The following is a 19,438-nucleotide window of genomic DNA, read 5'->3' as shown; positions in this document are numbered from 1 at the left end:
TTACTGACCGTAACTCACCACAAGCTGGTAAAACACTGATCAGTGTCACTCTGTTGGGCTTAACACCTTCACACTGCATCGCACGTAAGCAAGCAAATGCTCTAACATGATCATGACACTCTATGCATCCAGAGATCATAGCAGTCCATGATACCTCATTTTTCTCCATGATCCGATCAAAAACACGAGATGCCATATTTGGATTGTCAAACTTCCAGTAAAAATCCACTAATGCTGTGGCCACAAAAGACGAATACTCCATCCTCTCGTCAAGGAAAACAAGAGCATGTATCGCTCTTCCTAATCCCCAATTCCCACACTTAACGCACGTAGAAAGACAACTGGCAACTATCTCAGGCTTGGGCACGAAACCATGTGCATACATATCCCTGAACATCTTCAGTGCTTCCAAGAGACACCCATTTTGAGTATAGCAGTTTATCATGGAACTCCAAGAAACGGTGTCCCAACTAGGCATTTCATCGAACACTTTCAGGGCACTCTTTGTGTCCCAGAACTTTGCGTACATTGACAGGAGGGAATTGGATATAGTAAATTCATCGAACCCATTCTTGATCACATTGCAGTGAATCTGCAAGCCCAGAATTTGTTGGGACTGAGAAAGAGCACAAGCTTTAGCAATTGATGGAACAATGAAGGCTGTTTCTGCGTGTAACTGGAAGGGGTGGACATATTGTACGTAGAAGGCAAGGGCTTGCTCATACAATCCTTGGGAGACCAGACGTTTAACGTCGGAGTTGAGGAATGGTATGGCGCTTGGAGAAGTTGATAAACAACGTTTTATTAGTAGATGATGCATTCAACATGCATCTCATTAACTTTCTTCTATTTGGTAGAGAGTTTGGGTATGTTTCTTAAGAATTATCGACCAATTGATTCAGTCTTGGCATAACTATCGCCGTTGAAGTAAAATTATGAAAACTATAAGGATCAGAAATTACAAACAAAAGTTGTTATGGTATTAAGTATTGTTAAATTAATTACATATATAAAACTAAAAAATAAGCGTCATAAAATGTACAACACCAAAATTGTCTTTATTTCTCAAATAAGTAAGAATTCAGTAATTACATAATTGTTTAGGAGTGTGGGTGCTGTAATAATGACAAGAGTCTCTTTAGGATGTTTAGTAAATTCATAAAATGCTTTCATGCCTATGATAAAGCTTGATGCCATCAACCAATTTCATGTTAAATTCATACAACAAATTACTTAATATTATCCCAACAATTTTAAGTACACACAAACATTCTCACATTAATTTTCTTTCTATCAAATCCATATTTCCAACACTCCAAATAATCAAAATAATTTACAAAACAACTAATGCATTATTGAATTTCAGAGTATTTTAAAGAGAATTTTTTTTTTTAAAAAAAAAAAAGGAAAAAGCCACCACTATATTTGGGTCCATGTTGGGGCTATTTCTGAAAATTATATCTCACAAAAATTATTTTAGCCTATTTCAACTCTTGGAATTTATTTGAAGTTCAGCGTTCACACTTTTTTGTCTCACTTTTTTTCGTATTTTGACCAACACAAAAGGTACTTCGGATTACACAATAATATAAATATTATAATAATCTTATGATATTCTATGACATACAATAATATGTTATCAAATGCCATAAAATAGTATTAAAGATTTTGTTATATAATACAATAAATTATAAAAAAGTTACAAATACTATGTCAATTCTAATTTCTGTTTAATATTGGTTTTACATAATAATATAAAAGTACTAGAAATAATCTTATGTAATATTAAGTATTTTAATATATAATATGATATACTATAAAATGTCTTGTGGGGGTGGGGGGAGGCTTCCTCACAAGCAGGAGTGCAAATGAGTCGAGCTCAACCAAAATATCAAGCTCGAGCTCAAGCCCATTGCTCATATATTTTTTTAAAAATATTTATTTTTTAGTAAGAATATATTATTATTAATATATAATATTAAATAATAATGATAAAGAAATCAAGTGACAATCTTGATCCTATTCAAACTGCGGGACATAACCTCCTAAAGTAAAGTCCGGCGCATTCCTAATGCCCGACAACTTGGAAATGCTACCAGCTCTTCACAAGAAGCTTGTTCTGTTGTCATCACATCTCTATTAGCAAATGAATTCGCCTACTCGCCTATCCCTTGCATGCCTTCAGTGGCAATACTCATTACCCAAAGTGGCTCTACTTATTAACACCAATGAACGCACAACTTTCATGAACAGCAGAAGATGAAAAGTAGTTGTTGTCATTTGAGTTCTGTTTCTCCTTTTGCAAACTGCTGGAGTGAAATCTGTGCAACAATGGTATGATCTTACGGGTCATCAGCCGCCAGAGCGTCAGCCAAATTCCTACCTTTTGTCTCAAATGGGGAGAGCAATACACAGAGTGCAGAGAGAATTATCGTAACCTGGAACAGAATAACGGCATATGCCTGCTGACAGTCATTCACCAACCCAACGGCTACAAGAGGGCATATCATGCCGCCTATTCTCCCAATAGCAGTTGCTATTCCAACACCAGTTGCTCTTATATTAGTTGGATATACCTGTTGCATAAGGACAGATGAGAGCATAATACCACATTGTATGTCATAGTTCAAGAAAAGATCTTTCTTGATATGTCAAAGCAGGTTTATCTTTTCACCATATTAAGTACCTCTGGGCAATAGATGCAGGCAACAACAAAAGTTGCTGAAATGAACGTACGAGCTCCGAACAATAAAGTTGTGGTCAAAATCTCATTCTGATGGGCCAACAGTGGAAGAAGTAGCAATGAAGCTAACACAAACATGATTACCATGGAAAACTTCCGACCCACTCTGTCCACGATGAAGGCTGATAAGATCAGGCCAGGAACCTCTGAAAGAAAAGTTGGAGTCAGCTTTAACCAAAAAAATTCTAAGAAAACAAGCAATAATACCATCAAACTTTTTATTCCACCCATTTCACCATTACCTGCCAAGCTGGTAATGAATACATCTATATAGAGGCTTGCATTTTGGCTTTTCCCTGAATGCAATTTGATTGAGTTACATTTACTTTGATCACTGCTCAGTTCAGAAGTAAGCAAAATAACGCCATAATATGCAAATGTGTTTCCGAAGTATAATAACCACAGAAGAAGGTTTGTTCTGATCAATTTTGAAGAAAAAAGTATAGACAGTGATGAGGAATTTGCTTTGTACTTATACAGTTCATCTACTCTTGGTGAGAGCAAATGGGTGCTCTCTGATGCTGTAGACTCGTTCATTTGATCCTGCTCTTGATCAGAAACAAGCTTTCCAGCTCGGAGTGCTGTTCCATTAAGCAATGCTGCTTTTCTCAGAATATTATTAGCCTCATTAGTTCTTCCTTTCATGCACAGAAACCTTGGAGACTCTGGTGCCAGACAATATAAGAGTAGTACAATGAAAGAGGGTCCTGAAGAAAGCGCAACTAACCATCTCCATCCAAAACTGGGCATAATAATCTGTGAAAAGAAACAGCAAAAGGCTGAGGTTCCCAGAAAGACGAAGCTGTACTTAAAAAGTGGAATCACAAGTCTAATCATCTAATCGATAGTCACCAAGTCCAATCATTTACTCGATATATATGAAGGACATAGCATAAGAACAGACCCACGCAAGACCAGCCTCAAATATTGTTCCGAGTGTCCAAAAACTTGAAAAGACAATCATCCAGGCACCTCTACTTGGTGTTGGTACAAATTCTAGAAACCACGAGGTATATATATGCATACCACCAAGACCAACTCCGGTTATGCATCGAAGTAGTAATAATGATATGTAATTTGGTGAAGCAGCACTTAAAAGCCCGGCAATAGCTGTAATACTAGCCACGCCTAGGAAGCCCTTCCTAAGAAGAAGGAAAACAAGACAAAAACATATTTTGGTCAGTTAAGATGAACACAGATCAGAATATAATTAAACAAACCTCACAAACAGTAAAGAATAGGTTAAACAAGATTTCAGGACGAGGGGATCTGAGCACCCTACTTTCGTCCATAATTATCAGATACGACACCCCAAAAATAAGCTCCGACCAACATGCCAAAGAAGACCACAGTTGATATCGAGCTCTTCTGACCAGAAGATAGATGCCACTCAGATTGAACTGCTGATCCGACAAATGAAAGAATCATCATCTCCATAGCTTCAGCAACCCAACCCAGTCCTCCATAAGCAAGCAAAAGACCTTGGTATTTACCAAATCCAACAGTAGTGAGTGCTTCATCTAATGTGTACACCGTGTCAGAATCTCCCATCTAGACAGTCAAAAGAAGTGCATATCAGAAACTTGTGTATGGATCGAATATTCCAATACAAACTAAGTAATTTTTAGGCATTAGGAAGTGAAACAGCTCATATTTCCTTGCGACTTGTGCTGTATATTTTAGGCAGCCAATTCTTCCACCAATATAAACTAATCTAGTAAAGGAGTATCAGAGAAGAGCAAAAATTACTGAGAAGCCAGTACAGAGTTTCACAACTCACCTTAACCGAAACGAATGTTATTTGTTAACTTTTCCTTTTCTTCAACTGCAAACTGCAAATTCTGGAAGCACCACTCTTAGCATGTTCTCCACTAATTCCCATAATCTTAGAGCTGCAAAAAGAACTCAGTTGGTTACAAAGACAACTCAAGCGACATGCACCTGCAAGTGTCAGAAGTGCCTGTATTGTATGTATATGTGCACATCCCTCCTATTTAGCAGTGGCAAATAAGTGTAGCAACATATATAAATATTTCTCCGTTGGTACCATTAGTCTACTCTTGAATACCATCTTCGAAGACAAAACTGAAATCACTCGGTAAATTCAAGAACTTCAAATTCCACATAAAAATTTGATTTTTACTCAGCATCATAACAGAACGTGAAGAAATACAAGGCTAATAGCAAATCTAACCATTGGGTTTGTGCTGTCAATAGAGTATGTGCCTCTTCTATCAAGCACTTGAATACCTGAAACGATCATGGACATCATCAAACAAACAATCACTAACCAGAAAAAGAAAGTAAAAAAGAAACATGAGAACAATGCTTATAAATAAGATAAAAAGAACTCAAGAAAGAATGATATTCAAGAAAGCAAATGCACTGTCTTATATATCGAAATTCGAAAAACAGAGTGATAATGCATCACAGCAAAATATCCCCATCCTACAGCATAGTTTCACCATTGTCATCACTATATATGCAAGAAATCATTTCTACAAGTACCATAACAGAATATTGACATTTTCTCCTAAAACCCATCAATCATTCCACCCCAAACAGCAAAATCAAGCAGCATATGGGATTCAGTGACTGAATAGACAAGGAAATTAACACTAAATCTGCTATTAACAAGTGTTCTTGGAACATCACGAGCTTTTCAAGGACTCCAAGTCCAAGAACCTCCTAAAAGCTAGGCGTGATTAACCACACACAGAACAGACGATAGACGAAAATGTTTGCGGTTCTCACCAAAAGACTAAATCAAAAACAAAAAAAAAAAAATTGCAGCATTTATATTTGGGTTCCATGGATTCGCCTCCTGTTCATTTTCCTACAGTATGTCCCAAGTATTGAAATATTGTCAGTGCGTGTTAAACTGAAACTCTGTCCTGTTAAAATTTGAGAGAATTGTAGGGATTTTTGTGGCCTATCCGCAGTCCTTATTTGTAATTATACAATTGAGTAATTCAATTAACTTAATTAAAATCAATAATAACTGTATTCTTTTTGTACTTTAAAAAATTATTGTAATTATCATTAAAAATTTAAGAAAAAAAAAAGATTGCAAAGAGAAGAAAATAACAACATAAATTACATCACTACCCCACAAACACTAAACTACCAACTCATTACAAGAATGGTAAACGTGAGACTACGAAAATCAACCTTAAAACAGGTAATTAGATGAACATAAATCCAAGATTGTATGAATAAGAAGTGATTGTGCATTACTACTACTTAGTAACAGTGTCTGTGAGTGGTGTTCCCTTGGTCTCAAAAGGGAACAACAGCACACAGAGTCCAGAAATAAGTATAACAATTCCAAACAAAACAACTGCAAGTGTTTGATGGCATCCTCTCACTAATCCTACTGCCACCAGAGGGCATATCATTCCACCAATTCTTCCCACTGAGGTTGCAAGTCCAGACCCCGTGGCCCTTATAGAAGTTGGATAAACCTGTTAAGTTGAGAAAAAGCCAGACTTAAAAGCTAAATTTGACGGTCGAGAAAAACGAAAATGTGTCGTAGTAGAGTTGGATATGAGAGACATGAGATTCTTCTACCTCCTTTGCGTACGTGGTCAAGGTGGAAAATGCAGCAAAGAGTAACATGCGTGCGCAGAACAACAATGCCGTAGTCACAACCTCGTTTTGGTGGAAAGACAGTGGCAGCATTAAGATGAAAGCTAACATTGTCAGGATTCCCATGGTGAGCTTGCGGCCTACTCTCTCCACGAAAACGGTTGCTATGATCAGCCCTGGAATTTCTGCACAGAGATAAAAGGTGCAGTTGGGAACTTCTGTTAATCTTTTGGCTCAAACCGGTTTGGAATATGGAGAGGGAGAGGAAGAGCAACGTTACCTGCTGAAGAAGTGATCAAAACATTACGATAGAGGCTTGTATCATGACCATTTCTGAGAAGGATATTTAATGAGCGACAATCATTTGGTTCACTGCTCACGGCCGAGATCATCAGTACAACACCGTAAAATGCAAATGTGAATCCAAAATGCAAAAGCAGCAATAGAAGGGTAGTTCCCAGTAAATCCGAGGAGAACAGTTCAAACAAGTTCTTGGCGCTTGTTTGCAGACTGTTTGTCTTCTTTTGGGTTAAGGAAAGAAGATGAGTTTCTGTCAAAGGAGAATTTTCTTCATCCAGATGCTTTGTTTGGTCGGATACAAGAGTGCCAGCAGGGAGTTTTTTTCGGTTCATTAGAGCTACTTTCTTCAAAATGTCGATTGCTTCGTTAATTCTACCTTCCGCAAAAAGGTATCTCGGAGATTCTGGCACAAAAACGGAGAATATCAACACCAACAAAGCTGGTAAAGCAGACAAACCAAGTAGCCACCTCCAGCCCAATGTTGGCATTATAATCTGCACCGTGACTCATAGAATGTCATTACGAGAAACAAACTACAACGGGTCACATAACATGAGCTGAATTCAAGATATCATGTCATTACACATTAGATTAGTGTAATGCGTGCAGCAAAACCAGATGGTAGAAATTGATCTTTCAGAGACCATCCAGGAAAAGGATTCACAAAACTCTTCACCAACAAGAAAAATAGAAATAAGCTAACGATAAATTTAACTAAACTTACCCATGCAAGTGAAGCCTCAAATAGTTCTCCAAGTATCCAGAAAACTAATATGCTAAGCGTCCAAGCACCTCTGTTAGAGCTCGGGACGAACTCCAGAAACCAAGAGGCAAATACATGCCCACCGGCCACACCAAATCCAAGAATACAACGAAGTAAGACGAGTGACTTGTAACCTGGAGAAAACGCACTTAAAAGTCCACCTCCAGCTATTACTAAAACTATACCTTGCATTCCTATCCTGTGGAGTTAAAGCAAAAATCATGTTTTCGGCCAATTAAACAATACATGCAGAACATTGAAATTAGACTAAGCGCACGTGCAGCCCCTGAGGTTTGTCTCAATATCAAAATCCTGTTTCCGTTATGGACTAATGTAATGTTGAGAAATTTAAGCGATGATTCCAGACTAATTTGAGCAGAACTGTTGTTGTTACCTTCTCCCATAGGCATCCGATACGAAGCCCCAGAAAAGTGCTCCAACAAGCATTCCACCAAAAACGGCAGTCGACAAAAGGCTCTCTTCGGTGGGAGAAAGTGACCACTCGGACTTGACTGCCGGCCCAATAAAGGAGAGCAGATTCATTTCCATTGCTTCTGAAAACCAACTGATTCCAGCAAAAACTAGAGCAAGAGCTTGGAAAGTCCCAAACCCCACAGTCGAAAGTGCTTCATCTAGTGTGTATCCGAGGCTCGGATCCCCCATATTAACAATCAACTGTAAACAAACCTTAGTTAAATCATTTTGATTGCAGTAACTGAAGTTCATGTCTAATTCCAGTTTAATTGTTCAGCACTCAAAACTGAAAGACAAATAACATCAACGGGATCGAAAAAACACATGAAATGTGTAAAACAAACAAGATTATTATACCTTGAGGATGACAAATTCTGTATCTTACTTGTGAAGGATCCTCAAAGAGTATTGCTTTCACCAAGACACTAGCCCTTCATACAACTGCAGATTTACAGAACATTGAACAACTGATTAACGTACGAAAATCAAACGAGTTGAAGCGTTCTTATGTTCATTATCAGTATCAATGGATTGGTCTCTACTTAGAAAATAATTGAGCTGCATAACAAAATTCTAAGGAACTAATTCCTTGAACATGGGTTTTTTACTTTCTAAATTCAGCCTCACCAACAGGCCTAGACCTTGAATCAAGAATCAGTTCACAGCCAAAATCAAGAAGAGAGTTGGATCTATAGTTGCTTGAGGATCATTTCAGAGGGAATGGAAGGGAACTCAGAGCACAAATTCAACAGAAAGGAGTTGAATAATTCAATTACGTAAGAGGCAGAGCAAGAAAACCAAGAGACTAAACAAGAAAACTTACCATCGACATTGTGTTCCTCCTCATCTCCAAGAATCCTACCACGGAACTGCCCTTCAATATCATCAATCTCTCTCTCTCCCTCTCACACATACACACACACACGGGGAGACTGAAATTCACTGTCAACTACACACTGACCTGTAAACAGCAAAGAGACAAGGCATCAGGTAAACTCTACATGGTGGGGGACCAAATAAAAGTTTGTGTTTTAGTACACTTGATGTTTATGTACATGTATTCTCAGTTTCAACTTTCAAGATCACTCTCTTATTATAAAAAATAAAAAATTAATTAATTAATTAATTATTCACTGTACTATAAATGATCCTCATATAAAATTATAATAAATTAGTAATATTTATTATAGTTAGATAAAATCGATAAAAAAAAAATAGAATTTGATTACTGTTAATCAATACTTGTTATGATTTTTTCAATTATCAAAATATTTGTCACAACTAAAAGTTGTATTAATATATTGACATCGTTTGCGAAAAATAATGATGCGCAAAAATGGTTTATTAGTGTCCACCATGTTTATTTAATTTTAACCATCGTAACTGATTGTGATGAAAAAAAATTATATTTCTTTTAATGAATTTATGGCTTTATTTTGTTTTATTTTTATAGTAATTTTGTTAATGTATAAGAAAATAGCAAAAAATTTGAAAATAAATAGATTTCTTTTATAAACATTGAGATAGAATTTTTTTTAAATAATAAATACATAATTATATCAATATCTCAATAATTGTTCGATACATCAATCTATTTAAGAACATTAAAAAAGTGACATAAACATTCAATAATTTTACGGAACTCAAATTCTGACTTTTAATTTATTTATGTGATCTCAATTTTAACTACTAGACCAAGACATTATTGGTTTTAAGTTAGATTTTTAAAGAGTGGAAGAATGAGTGAAATTAAATTAAAAATAATAACAAACATTACTGTGATTTTAGGGACTAAAAGCAAAAATAATCAATCTTAGTTGGACTTTTATACGAAATTAAATAAAAAGAAATTGCAACAACTTGTGCACATTAATCACGAAACTATACTTTAATATCAAACTGTCTCTATCTTTTGGCTTTCCATTGAAGCATAATTACTCCACCATATTTTTACTAATCATGATGGGGATGCTGACTTAGACATGATAATGGGTACGGGTAAATTGAAGTTTTTATTATTTAAAAAATTATAAATATTTTTTAATTTTAACGTTCGTTTAACAATAAATTTGTTACGTTAGTATGCATTAAGTTTTCATCTAATTTTTATAGTAACTCACCAAAATATTATTTTGGATTATGAATAAAATTTTAAATACTTTTATGAACTAAATGTGCCCTATGAACTATCTATTTGAATCATCCTATTTCTTCTTTTATATTGTCTTTTAAAAATAAATCAATAAGAGTAAAGTAGTAATGTCCACTTTATCGTTTAGGAGGTATTTTTATATTTTTTTAAATAATAAGAAGGCATGCATAGTTATATCAAATCTGATGGAAGTTGCAACGTCCATAGAATTTTATACATAATTGAAAGATTAATTAGTATTATTAAGAAAATTTAAATTTAATTATAAATAAATTTTAGGTTGAGATTGAAATATATTAAAATTTGAACGCCGTAACTTGAAGCTCGTTATAATATTTAAGAATAAATTATATTAATTAAAAAAATTAGACGGGACGTAGTGTAATTAGATCGGACATGCCCGAAATTATAGGTCACTACAACTTACAATGTTATGTATGAATGAAAGGTGGTACACAAATGATACATTAACTATGGATGTCAATGAAACATTTGCAGGGCAAGCATCATGCAGGTAGTTCCTGTTGCTAGTTCTAACCCCTGGCAATTACCTACAGATGAAACTACTCATGTGTCTACGGACAGTTTTCTCGTGGTCGTTTTGGTTTTTCTTCTTCTAATGGGGTGAAAAATCAGACAACCTCAAGAATTAGATTCATTCTTTGTTGCTGACGACGTCCGTAAGCCCTCTCCCTTTTGTCTCAAATGGGAAAAACAGGACGGCGATTCCAGAAATAAGTATAACAATACCAAAGAATATAACTGCAAGTGTTTGATGGCAACCCCTCACCAGTCCTACTGCCACCAGAGGACATATCATACCACCGATTCTCCCCACAGCAGTTGCAAGTCCGTAGCCACTGGCTCTTACAGAAGTTGGATAAACCTACATATGGATTGAAGAACATTCATATTTCTGTTCACCTCTCACGCCAAGTTGTATGTCAAATTATGGTTTTTTACCGTAGCTAAAGTTTGTGTGTGATCATACCTCTTCTGTGTAGACGCACAAAGTGTTAAATGCTGCAGATAGGAACATGCGGCCGCTGACCAATAAAGCCGTTGTCACAGTTCCATTTTGATGTGCAAGCAGTGGTAGGATGACAATGACTGTTAGCATCGTCAGGATTTCCATACAGAGCTTCCGGCCAAACCTTTCCACAAGAACCATGGCTAGAAGCAGCCCTGGAATTTCTGCAAGAAAATCAATGATATGGCAAATTGTACGTTGTTTCAGGTTTTAATGAGAAAAAAGGCATTTAGTTCTTACCTGCTAAACAGGTGATGAAAACATTAATATAGAGGCTATCATTCTGGACATTGTTGGGAAGGATACTTGATGAGTGGCAATCACTGCGGCCGCTGCTCAATGCGGAAACCATCAGTTGGATCCCGTAGTATGCAAATGTGTAGGCGAAGAACATAATCCATGCAAGAAGAGTGGTTCCTAGTAAATCTGGTGAGAGGAGTTCAGAGAGAGATCCGAAGCATTTTCCAAAGCTACTTGTCTTGCTTGCGCTTGAGGAGATGAGGTAAGTTTCTTCTGACGGAAAATTTACTTCTTCTGGCTGCACTTTTTGGTGATCAGAGACAAGACTTCCTGAGGGAAGTTCTTTTCCGTTGACCAGAGCTATTTTTTCCAAAACTCTGATCGCTTCATCGGTTCTACCTTTCGTGCATAAGTATCTTGGAGTCTCTGGAGTGAAAGTGGACAGGAGAAGCACTGTAAAAGATGGAATGGAGGATAATGCAAGTAGCCACCTCCAACCCCATCTTGGCATGATAATCTGCATGAAGAGAAAAAGAAATAGCGAATGGGGCTATCTGATTTTAATGGTCAGCTAAGCGCGTAGTGCATGATCAGAAGTAGTTAAAACATTAAGTACCCATGCAAGAGAAGCCTCCAAAAGTTCCCCAAATATCCAGGAACACATCACGACAAGCATCCAAGCACCTCTATTGGAGCTCGGTATGAACTCCAAGAACCAGGCTGCATACACATGCCCACCTGCAGCACCAAATCCCACAAAAAACCGAAGGATGACTAGCGACTTGTAATCTGGCGAAAAGGCACTGACAAGTCCTGCTGCAAAAGTTATTATGGCTACACCTCGAATTCCCGTCCTGTAGGGAGAAAAACAGTGAATGCAAACTTAGAAGCTGAATCTTTCCGTTTAAGAAAAAAGGCTATGACTGATGCCTCAGATTAATGGAGGGAGAGTACTCTTGTAATCTTGGCAGTTGCATTGATAGCACGGAATTCTTTCAAACACGAGGAAACCTTTTCGAAATACACAGAAGCAGCTTTATATTTGAGAAATAATAGCTAATGCATAATGGTTTAAAGTTGCAATTCATTATTTACAAACTGCAGAATTGTAAACCAGAGCACAGTCTAGTTTATACGAGGACAAGATTCCGAAACAAATGCACCTATTGTAATCTGAAGCGAGAGAACGATACCTTCTTCCATAGGCATCTGCTATGAAGCCCAAGAAATATGATCCAACAAGCATCCCACCAAAAACAGCAGTGGATAGAAGACTCTCTTCAGTGGGAGAAAGGGACCATTCAGATTCTAGTGCCGGTCCTATGAAGGAGAGCAGTGTAACCTCCATGGCGTCCGAACACCAACCGATTCCAGCAAAAACGAGCGAAAGAACCTGGAAAGTCCCAAACCCCACACTTGAAAGCGCTTCATCTACCGTGTATCCGTTCCCTTGATCTTCCATCTTAAACACAAACAACAACAGGATCAACAATGTAAAGACCTTCCAATTGTAGAGAACTTCAGTACTAATTTTACAGTTGAATTTAACAACTTATTCTTTTCTATTGTTCCACAAGCACTCAGTTCCAGAAGGGCTATCAAAAATTACCTCAAAAGGAGAAACAACTTCACCATTCTTGATCATCTTCTCCTTTAAACTTAGAAATTCAAAAGAAGTACAAATTATACCTCAAAATGACAAAATTTTGGAACTTAAAAGTTGGATAATTTTCAAGAATCCCTTTACAGAATTACATAAAACTGCAGAAATTAAAGATATATCAATCAACAAGCTAAGCTTAGTTTTCTCAACACTACAATTACAAAGAAACAAGAAAACAAAAGGGAATTCCATATATATCACTAATAATTCATCAGTCAGTTTCAACTCTGGCCCAGAAAATTTCAGACAACATCAGAATGGATGAAAACATATGTAAAATCAACAACTTCGCCCAATTTAATCTTCCAAACCCATGAAATAATTCAGTCAAGCGCAATGTAAAACAGAGAAAACCAAGAAAAGAGAGAGAAACACTTACCAGTCAATGCCTGTTTGTGATGAGGAAAAACACACACTTTACTATTTCTCCTTGGCCCCTTCTAATATATCTCACTCATCCTTAAAGTAAATGTCACATGGGGAAGAGCCTTTCAGACACAACTCCACACCCACACGCACACTCACCTGAAAGAAACAGAGATAAAAATCAGAGAATCTCACATTATAAACTAAGCAAATGCGAAAATTGCAACAAGGCTGTATGAAATAAAAAGACAAAATTGGAGATACAGGTGTGTAATTTGCGGTGTTCTCCATAATAGATATTCCTAACCCCAACCCCCCCATCGTACTATAAAATAAATAATGTGAGATGTCACTGCTGTCATTTATTTAATATTTACTAAAAAAATAATATAAAAATGAATAATAAAGTGAAAAATCAAATGTACCTGGATTTTATTTGGAATATTGTGTAGTGATACTCTCACCATATCAGAGAGGAAATATAAGTTTTATTATTTAAATTGTTTTGTGAAATTTATGTGACTTGTGTTATTTTATAATTTGTTATAATTAATAAGTCAATAATTTGTTATAATTATTTTTTATTGATAAATGTTTGTTATAATTAATTAATAAATCAATTCCAACAGTGAATCCCTATCACAATAAACAAAAAAATAAATTTTAATAAATTTACTTTAAATCAAATAATTATCCCTTGTAATAATAAATTTATATTAAATAAAATAAATACTTACTCATGTGATATGACTCAAATTTATAAACTCTAATTTATTTACAAAATTTCAACCTTAGCCACTAAATTTACTATGGCAAAGGAGTAGAAGACAGCAGCGGTGGTTGTGTATAATATCTAACAATAATATAATAATATCAACATCAATAATTGGTGTGGTTGGGTACAAAATTATGTTTATATTTTTATTATAAAAATGAAAATAATTGTCACGTGCTTCTTCACTTACAACACTGTGACTGCATTAGTATTAGTTCCAAAATTTAGGGAAGGTATTTATAGTTAAAATAAATTATAAAAAAAAGTATAATTAATTATGACAAAAGTTGAGAGTATTTAAAAATAAAAAAATTAAAAATTAAAGTTGAAATATTTAGAAAAATATAACTTAATATTTTTCAATTTTGCCAGGAAGCTACAAGAACTTAATATAGTAAAAAGGTTCTAAATGCTTACAAAGTATGGGAATCCATCCGACTGAATTTTCTATTTCAAATATCATCAAATTTTTTATTTTATTTAATATATACACGTTTCCCATAAAAATTACATTAATTTATATTTCATTTAGTTACTGCAGAGAAGAAACAAAAATAATCTTTCTTGAATAATAATATTCACTAGTATAAACTTCCTATGTTTCAAATACTTATCCAAGTCTAGTTATGCACATCCAGTGTCATGCAGCTCCATTCCCTTGGTTTCAACTTTGAAGAGCAGCACACAAATTGCAGACAGAACCATTACGACCTCGAATGAAGCTATTGCAGCCATTCTGTGGCAACCGGAAACCAACTCCACGGCCACGAGAGGGCAAATCATCCCTCCAATTTTTCCTACAGCAGCAGCAACACCAGCTCCTGTTGTCCTCACGGACGTTGGATATATCTGCAGACAAGAGAAAAGCAAAACGGAGTAATGCAGTTTTAGATCTTGGGAACATGATGGTGAATGAGAATAGCGTTAGCAAGATAGGACCCGAGTTGTGATAGTGTTTGTGGAATGGAAAGGAGTAAAAGTGAGTGAAGGTGGAAAGAAGAGATGGCATGATTTTACCTCTGGGCAGTAAATACCGGCTATTTTAAAGTTTCCAATGAAGCACATCCGGGCTCCAAACAATAGAGATGTGGTTAGCAGTTCATTTTGGTGAAACATCAGTGGTAAAAGAGATATGAAGCCGAATGAGTACATAAGCACCATTGAAATTTTGCGGCCGACTTTGTCCACAAGAATGGCTGATAAAATGAGTCCTGGAAGCTCTGAAAACATATCAACACATTGAATCAGATCAGACTATAAGCAGGTGCATTCAGAAGAATGAAATAAGATGATGAGATCACATCACAGAAGAACAACTGATCAAGTTATCCAGATACCTGCAAAACTAGTGATGAAAACATTTCTGTAGAGGCTAGTATCTGTCGGCTGTTTTGAGTGTAAAACAAGTGCCCCACATTTACTTTGGCTACTGCTAAACTCCGAGGTCATCAACACAACTCCATAATACAGAAATGAATTCGTAAGGTAGACAATCCACAAGAGAAGGGTTGTTTTGATTAAGCTTGATGATAGAAGTGTGAAAAACGAGAAGATGCCTCGTTTAGGACTAGAATTTTTATTTTTTATGGTTGACAGCAATGAGGTACCTTCAGGAGTAGTAAGTTCCTCATCCAACTCACTAATTTGATCAGAAACTAAGACACCAGAAGGAAGTTGTGTTTCATTAATTGTGGCCATTTTCTTCAAGACATGCTGTGCATCAGCAATGCTGCCCTTCGCGTATAGGTACCTTGGAGACTCTTCCGTAAAAAAATATAAGATAAATGCTGCTAAACAGGGTACTGATGATAGTGCAAGTAGCCATCTCCATCCAAGTCTTGGCATAACGATCTATGGAAAAGGGTAAAAAGGAAGATTTCAAGAATAACTCACGGATTGATTTCTCCAACAATACATGGATACTAAAAGGCAAACAAGGAGAAAAGAGAATTGAAATACATCTGAAAACCGAATACACAACTTTGAGTTAAAAAAAAATGTATACTTCAGATTAGACCCAATAGGAACACCATATGATTTCATGCATGTTCAAAGTTGGATATTGATGATTTGCTAAGGATATTCATGTGGAAGTGGTACCCTATTAACTTGATGAGCTGGGATTTCCTCACTGTCTAATGCTTAAGAATTCTTGTGACTATACAACAATAGAATATTTAGGATGGCTTCTCACAAATATGAGTTCAAATGAACTAGTAAACTGTTATTTTCCAAGGTCTAAATATCAGAAAAATGATGGACAACAGGTTGGGCCTAATGATGCATACAACCTTTACAGAAACTACTTAGGGCTACTGAACAATTAAGTTATCTAACTTCTATCACTTGGAGATGTTTTGGTGGTTCATGCAATCTTAGAGGTCAGCTTCATGTACTGACTCTATGATAATGAAAAAAGAATAACGTGCAGGATTGAAGAAGCGAGAACAACAGCAACCAGGATGAGGAAGAAAGACGAGAATAAAAGGCTTCTGGTTCAAGAGCAGTTAGTATGCTTCTGGAAATGAAAATACACCAAAAGGTTTAGTCTAAGTTCGACAATATAATTGTAAGGACTCCAAATAAAACTTGAATAAGAATGATTATCCTAATGTAGTGCGTCGTCTTCTTCTGTGAGTCTCGATCAGAAATCTTTTTCATGTTACCACTGTTGATTCTTCTATTAAGCTCCTGATTCACATTATCATGTATTTATATAGTTTCAGAAGGTTTCATGTGCTTTAGAGCACTCCTTCAGAAATGCAGGTAGATAAGACAATAGTTGAGGATGCAATATTTACACTCTTTTATTGATGTCAATCAGTTATCAAAGGAATGGGCCTATTGGATTTCTTGGTGGTATTGTATATCAGGTTATAATTCATCAGGCCAACAATGAATCTTGAGGACTGACATTATTTTACATGATGGTTCCGACCAATTAGAGTGAAACCACATATTACTTTACATACTAGGGTTGAGAAATTGTCTCCACTTTCTAACAGATAAAAGGTCAAGTTAATGAGATTATAAGACAGAAATGATACGGAAACAGATGTGAAAAAAATAATAAAAGGAAAGAGAAATAACAAAAAAGGGAAAGACACAAAACTTTTCACGGTGTCAAATGAAGGCAAAGAATCAAGATGGATACTGCTCTAAATGATGAGAGCTGTTGATCTTTTCCAATCTAAATGACATCATGATAACCTTTCAGCTGTAGAAACTAAGACAAATCTGGAAAAGTCAACATGAGGGATTTTCAAATATACTGTTGAATAGTTCAAGGAGGAAACGACATACCCATGCCAATGAAGCCTCAAATATTGTTCCTATTGTCGAGAAAGTGGCAAAGACAACCATCCAAACGCCCCGGTTGCGTACAGGCACAAACTCAAGAAACCAGGATGAGTACACAGGTCCACCACCCAGGCCAACACCAACTACCATGCGGAAGATGATCAATGAAATATAGTTTGGGGAGAAGGCACTAAGAACTGCAAATATGCTGGTTGCTGCTGCAATACTTAGAAGGCCCATCCTGGTGATCAGAAATATTGCTAATATTGTTAAGCAAGTACTAGGATTATCAGTTTAAGTATCTCCACATGAAAATGGGATAATAAATCCAAATGTAGCTTTAAGATACTTCAACGAAACATTTCATTACATCTACTCTCTATAAGAACCTGAAAGATTATTTAAGAGTTCCAAGATCCTAATATGTATCTGCAAGTTTCTTCATATAAACTACATTAATTATATGTATTCAACGGTTTTAACTTCATATTCTTCTAGAAGCTTTGAGCCATTGTTGTATAGAAACTATGAATAGTCTCAATATAAACCTTTAAGGACTGAGCAAGTTACAGACTACGTAATCAATATGAGCAGTCATAAGCTTTCACTAGGTCCTCTCCATGTCCTATTGTGCCTAACTGTAAGTTTCCCCTTATAAGTATACGCTGCTCAAAAACCGATGCAATTCTTGAATTGATCTTGATGTAAATTTAATAAGGATAAGGATGCAAAACTGAGAAAAACTGGAAAAGAAAATAAAGAAGTGATATTCGACGAGTACGCAATCTCACACCAAAGATTTCATTCTCATCACTAAACACTACTGCAAAAGTTCATACAGTTGGCACATTGATAACCATTCTGCTTGAAGAATAGGAAGTCAAAGCCTTGCCTTCTTCCATAGTTATCAGATATGAGGCCCGACGCATAAGATCCGATGAGCATACCCGCAAATACAACCGTGGTTATCAAACTTTCTTGCCTGGATGAAAGTCCCCATTCAGATCGAACAGAGGGACCTATAAATGATAGTATCATCAGCTCCATTGCATCAGCCATGGACCCAAGTCCCGCATAAGCCAGCACGAGAGCTTGGAATTTGCCAAATCCCACCATTGTAAGAGCTTCATCCATTGTGTAAACAAGCTCCCTATCATAATCCATCACCTGCTAATCCCAAACCAAGAAATCCAACAGCATAATTCCATCAAGAGCAAATTAAACTGAAAACATAAGATTTCTCCTTCTACCAAACGGAATAAACTAAAACACCAAGACCCCTTTTTCAACTCATCAAAGTTCTCTTTTGCGGCATCAGCAGCCATTCAAAATGCAAACAAAACCAACAAGAAATGCCCTTTTCAGGTAAGATCAGAATCAAGGAACTGATACAGCGGCTCTCTAGTAACTGCAAATTACATTGAACAAAAATCCGATACACTTACTCCACTGTTCATGACGGCTCTGTTCATCAGCTTGTCTTCTCTTTAATTTGATTTTGCCTTTGGGAGCACCAATTCTTAACAGGTGAAGTGGCGGACTTCAAGAAAAAACCCAATAGGGCCTCAGAAAGGCTGATAGCTGACATTTATGGATCTTGATTTTTAGAAATTCCTCATGCATGTTTGCTCCCATTATCAACTACGTGTACCCTTAGTCCGAATCTGGGACCAAGATTGAGTGAACGACGAAACACAAACTACCAACACATATACAGGAAAAGAGTTTTCTTGAAAAGAATGTTTGCGAAATGTAAGTATCAATTACACTCATGTTATGAATTTCAATAATTAATAATTAATATCCGATTATAATCAATATTGAATATACATATTTAATCAATAATTATTAAAATAAATAAATACTTATAAATTAATGCAATTTTAAACACATAAAACCTCAATTTCACGAACCAAAGTTTTGATATAGTCATTTATATTTATATTCAAGTAATAATTTATTATTAACATCTTGTATTCGGCTCTTGTTTGAACTTTGTCATTGTTAGTCAACATCAGTGCTCCCGACCCCCCCCCCCCCTCCA

General features: G+C 36.0%; 5 protein-coding genes across 10 annotated transcripts in view; all 5 read right to left on the bottom strand.

Annotated features, from left to right (window-relative positions):
* The window catches only part of LOC105173844 (pentatricopeptide repeat-containing protein At4g31070, mitochondrial), a 2,557-nt gene extending 1,593 nt beyond the window's left edge, over positions 1 to 964 (bottom strand). The window contains exon 1 of the mRNA XM_020698064.1: positions 5 to 964. Coding sequence (XP_020553723.1) covers positions 5 to 820 — 816 coding nt within the window. The 5' untranslated portion in view covers positions 821 to 964. The remainder of the gene's footprint in view (positions 1 to 4) is intronic.
* LOC105173748 (organic cation/carnitine transporter 7-like) lies at positions 1,990 to 5,083 on the bottom strand. The gene is made up of 7 exons (XM_011095626.2): positions 4,938 to 5,083; positions 4,524 to 4,635; positions 4,026 to 4,294; positions 3,648 to 3,885; positions 2,986 to 3,499; positions 2,687 to 2,889; positions 1,990 to 2,576 (listed from the first exon to the last, which is right to left on the bottom strand). Exons 3-7 carry the CDS (start codon positions 4,292 to 4,294, stop codon positions 2,343 to 2,345), a joined length of 1,458 nt encoding a protein of 485 aa, XP_011093928.1. The 5' UTR covers positions 4,524 to 4,635; positions 4,938 to 5,083; the 3' UTR covers positions 1,990 to 2,342.
* Positions 5,840 to 8,895, bottom strand: LOC105173747 (organic cation/carnitine transporter 7). Its single transcript, XM_011095622.2, has 7 exons — positions 8,692 to 8,895; positions 8,226 to 8,309; positions 7,789 to 8,069; positions 7,356 to 7,593; positions 6,612 to 7,125; positions 6,314 to 6,516; positions 5,840 to 6,207 (listed from the first exon to the last, which is right to left on the bottom strand). The coding sequence occupies exons 3-7, from the start codon at positions 8,055 to 8,057 to the stop codon at positions 5,983 to 5,985; spliced, it is 1,449 nt and encodes a 482-aa protein (XP_011093924.1). The 5' UTR covers positions 8,058 to 8,069; positions 8,226 to 8,309; positions 8,692 to 8,895; the 3' UTR covers positions 5,840 to 5,982.
* LOC105173746 (organic cation/carnitine transporter 7) lies at positions 10,398 to 13,611 on the bottom strand. Of its 3 annotated transcripts, XM_020698028.1 has the most exons (8): positions 13,584 to 13,611; positions 13,333 to 13,478; positions 12,900 to 12,948; positions 12,484 to 12,752; positions 11,907 to 12,144; positions 11,291 to 11,807; positions 11,012 to 11,214; positions 10,398 to 10,906 (listed from the first exon to the last, which is right to left on the bottom strand). In XM_020698028.1, exons 3-8 carry the CDS (start codon positions 12,933 to 12,935, stop codon positions 10,676 to 10,678), a joined length of 1,494 nt encoding a protein of 497 aa, XP_020553687.1. In that variant the 5' UTR covers positions 12,936 to 12,948; positions 13,333 to 13,478; positions 13,584 to 13,611; the 3' UTR covers positions 10,398 to 10,675. The 3 variants fall into 3 exon arrangements, with proteins under 3 accessions (XP_020553687.1, XP_011093922.1, XP_011093923.1); XM_011095620.2 differs by having other exon boundaries at positions 13,333 to 13,595; XM_011095621.2 differs by lacking the exon at positions 12,900 to 12,948 and having other exon boundaries at positions 13,333 to 13,595.
* The window catches only part of LOC105173743 (organic cation/carnitine transporter 7), a 7,197-nt gene continuing 2,398 nt past the window's right edge, over positions 14,640 to 19,438 (bottom strand). For 2 of the 4 annotated variants that reach the window (XM_011095617.2, XM_011095615.2), the window contains exons 2-7: positions 18,840 to 19,058; positions 18,287 to 18,564; positions 17,398 to 17,635; positions 15,432 to 15,945; positions 15,112 to 15,314; positions 14,640 to 14,943 (exon numbers count right to left, since the gene is read on the bottom strand). In XM_011095617.2, coding sequence (XP_011093919.1) covers positions 14,719 to 14,943; positions 15,112 to 15,314; positions 15,432 to 15,945; positions 17,398 to 17,635; positions 18,287 to 18,564; positions 18,840 to 18,866 — 1,485 coding nt within the window. In that variant the 5' untranslated portion in view covers positions 18,867 to 19,058 and the 3' untranslated portion in view covers positions 14,640 to 14,718. Of the gene's footprint in view, positions 14,944 to 15,111; positions 15,315 to 15,431; positions 15,946 to 17,397; positions 17,636 to 18,286; positions 18,565 to 18,839; positions 19,199 to 19,438 lie in introns of those variants that run through there. The other 2 variants (XM_011095614.2, XM_011095619.2) reach the window with 2 other exon arrangements.

This window comes from Sesamum indicum, linkage group LG11, assembly GCF_000512975.1.
Source record: "Sesamum indicum cultivar Zhongzhi No. 13 linkage group LG11, S_indicum_v1.0, whole genome shotgun sequence".
Lineage (NCBI taxonomy): Eukaryota > Viridiplantae > Streptophyta > Magnoliopsida > Lamiales > Pedaliaceae > Sesamum > Sesamum indicum.
This window is presented reverse-complemented; position numbering and strand designations above follow the sequence as displayed.

Excerpts from the sequence above, each read along its gene's own strand:
- LOC105173748 (XM_011095626.2), bottom strand. The coding sequence starts at position 4,294 with ATGGGAGATTCTGACACGGTGTACACATTAGATGAAGCACTCACTACT. Across the intron at positions 3,500-3,647 it reads TTGAGGCTGGTCTTGCGTGG|ATTATTATGCCCAGTTTTGG; the intron begins GTCTGTTCTTAT and ends TTCTTTTCACAG. Across the intron at positions 2,890-2,985 it reads ATTCATTACCAGCTTGGCAG|AGGTTCCTGGCCTGATCTTA; the intron begins GTAATGGTGAAA and ends CTTTTCTTTCAG.
- LOC105173747 (XM_011095622.2), bottom strand. The coding sequence starts at position 8,057 with ATGGGGGATCCGAGCCTCGGATACACACTAGATGAAGCACTTTCGACT. Across the intron at positions 6,517-6,611 it reads TTTGATCACTTCTTCAGCAG|AAATTCCAGGGCTGATCATA; the intron begins GTAACGTTGCTC and ends ATCTCTGTGCAG. Across the intron at positions 6,208-6,313 it reads TGACCACGTACGCAAAGGAG|GTTTATCCAACTTCTATAAG; the intron begins GTAGAAGAATCT and ends TCAACTTAACAG.
- LOC105173746 (XM_020698028.1), bottom strand. The coding sequence starts at position 12,935 with ATGATCAAGAATGGTGAAGTTGTTTCTCCTTTTGAG. Across the intron at positions 11,808-11,906 it reads TGGAGGCTTCTCTTGCATGG|ATTATCATGCCAAGATGGGG; the intron begins GTACTTAATGTT and ends CTCTTCATGCAG. Across the intron at positions 11,215-11,290 it reads TTTCATCACCTGTTTAGCAG|AAATTCCAGGGCTGCTTCTA; the intron begins GTAAGAACTAAA and ends ATTTTCTTGCAG.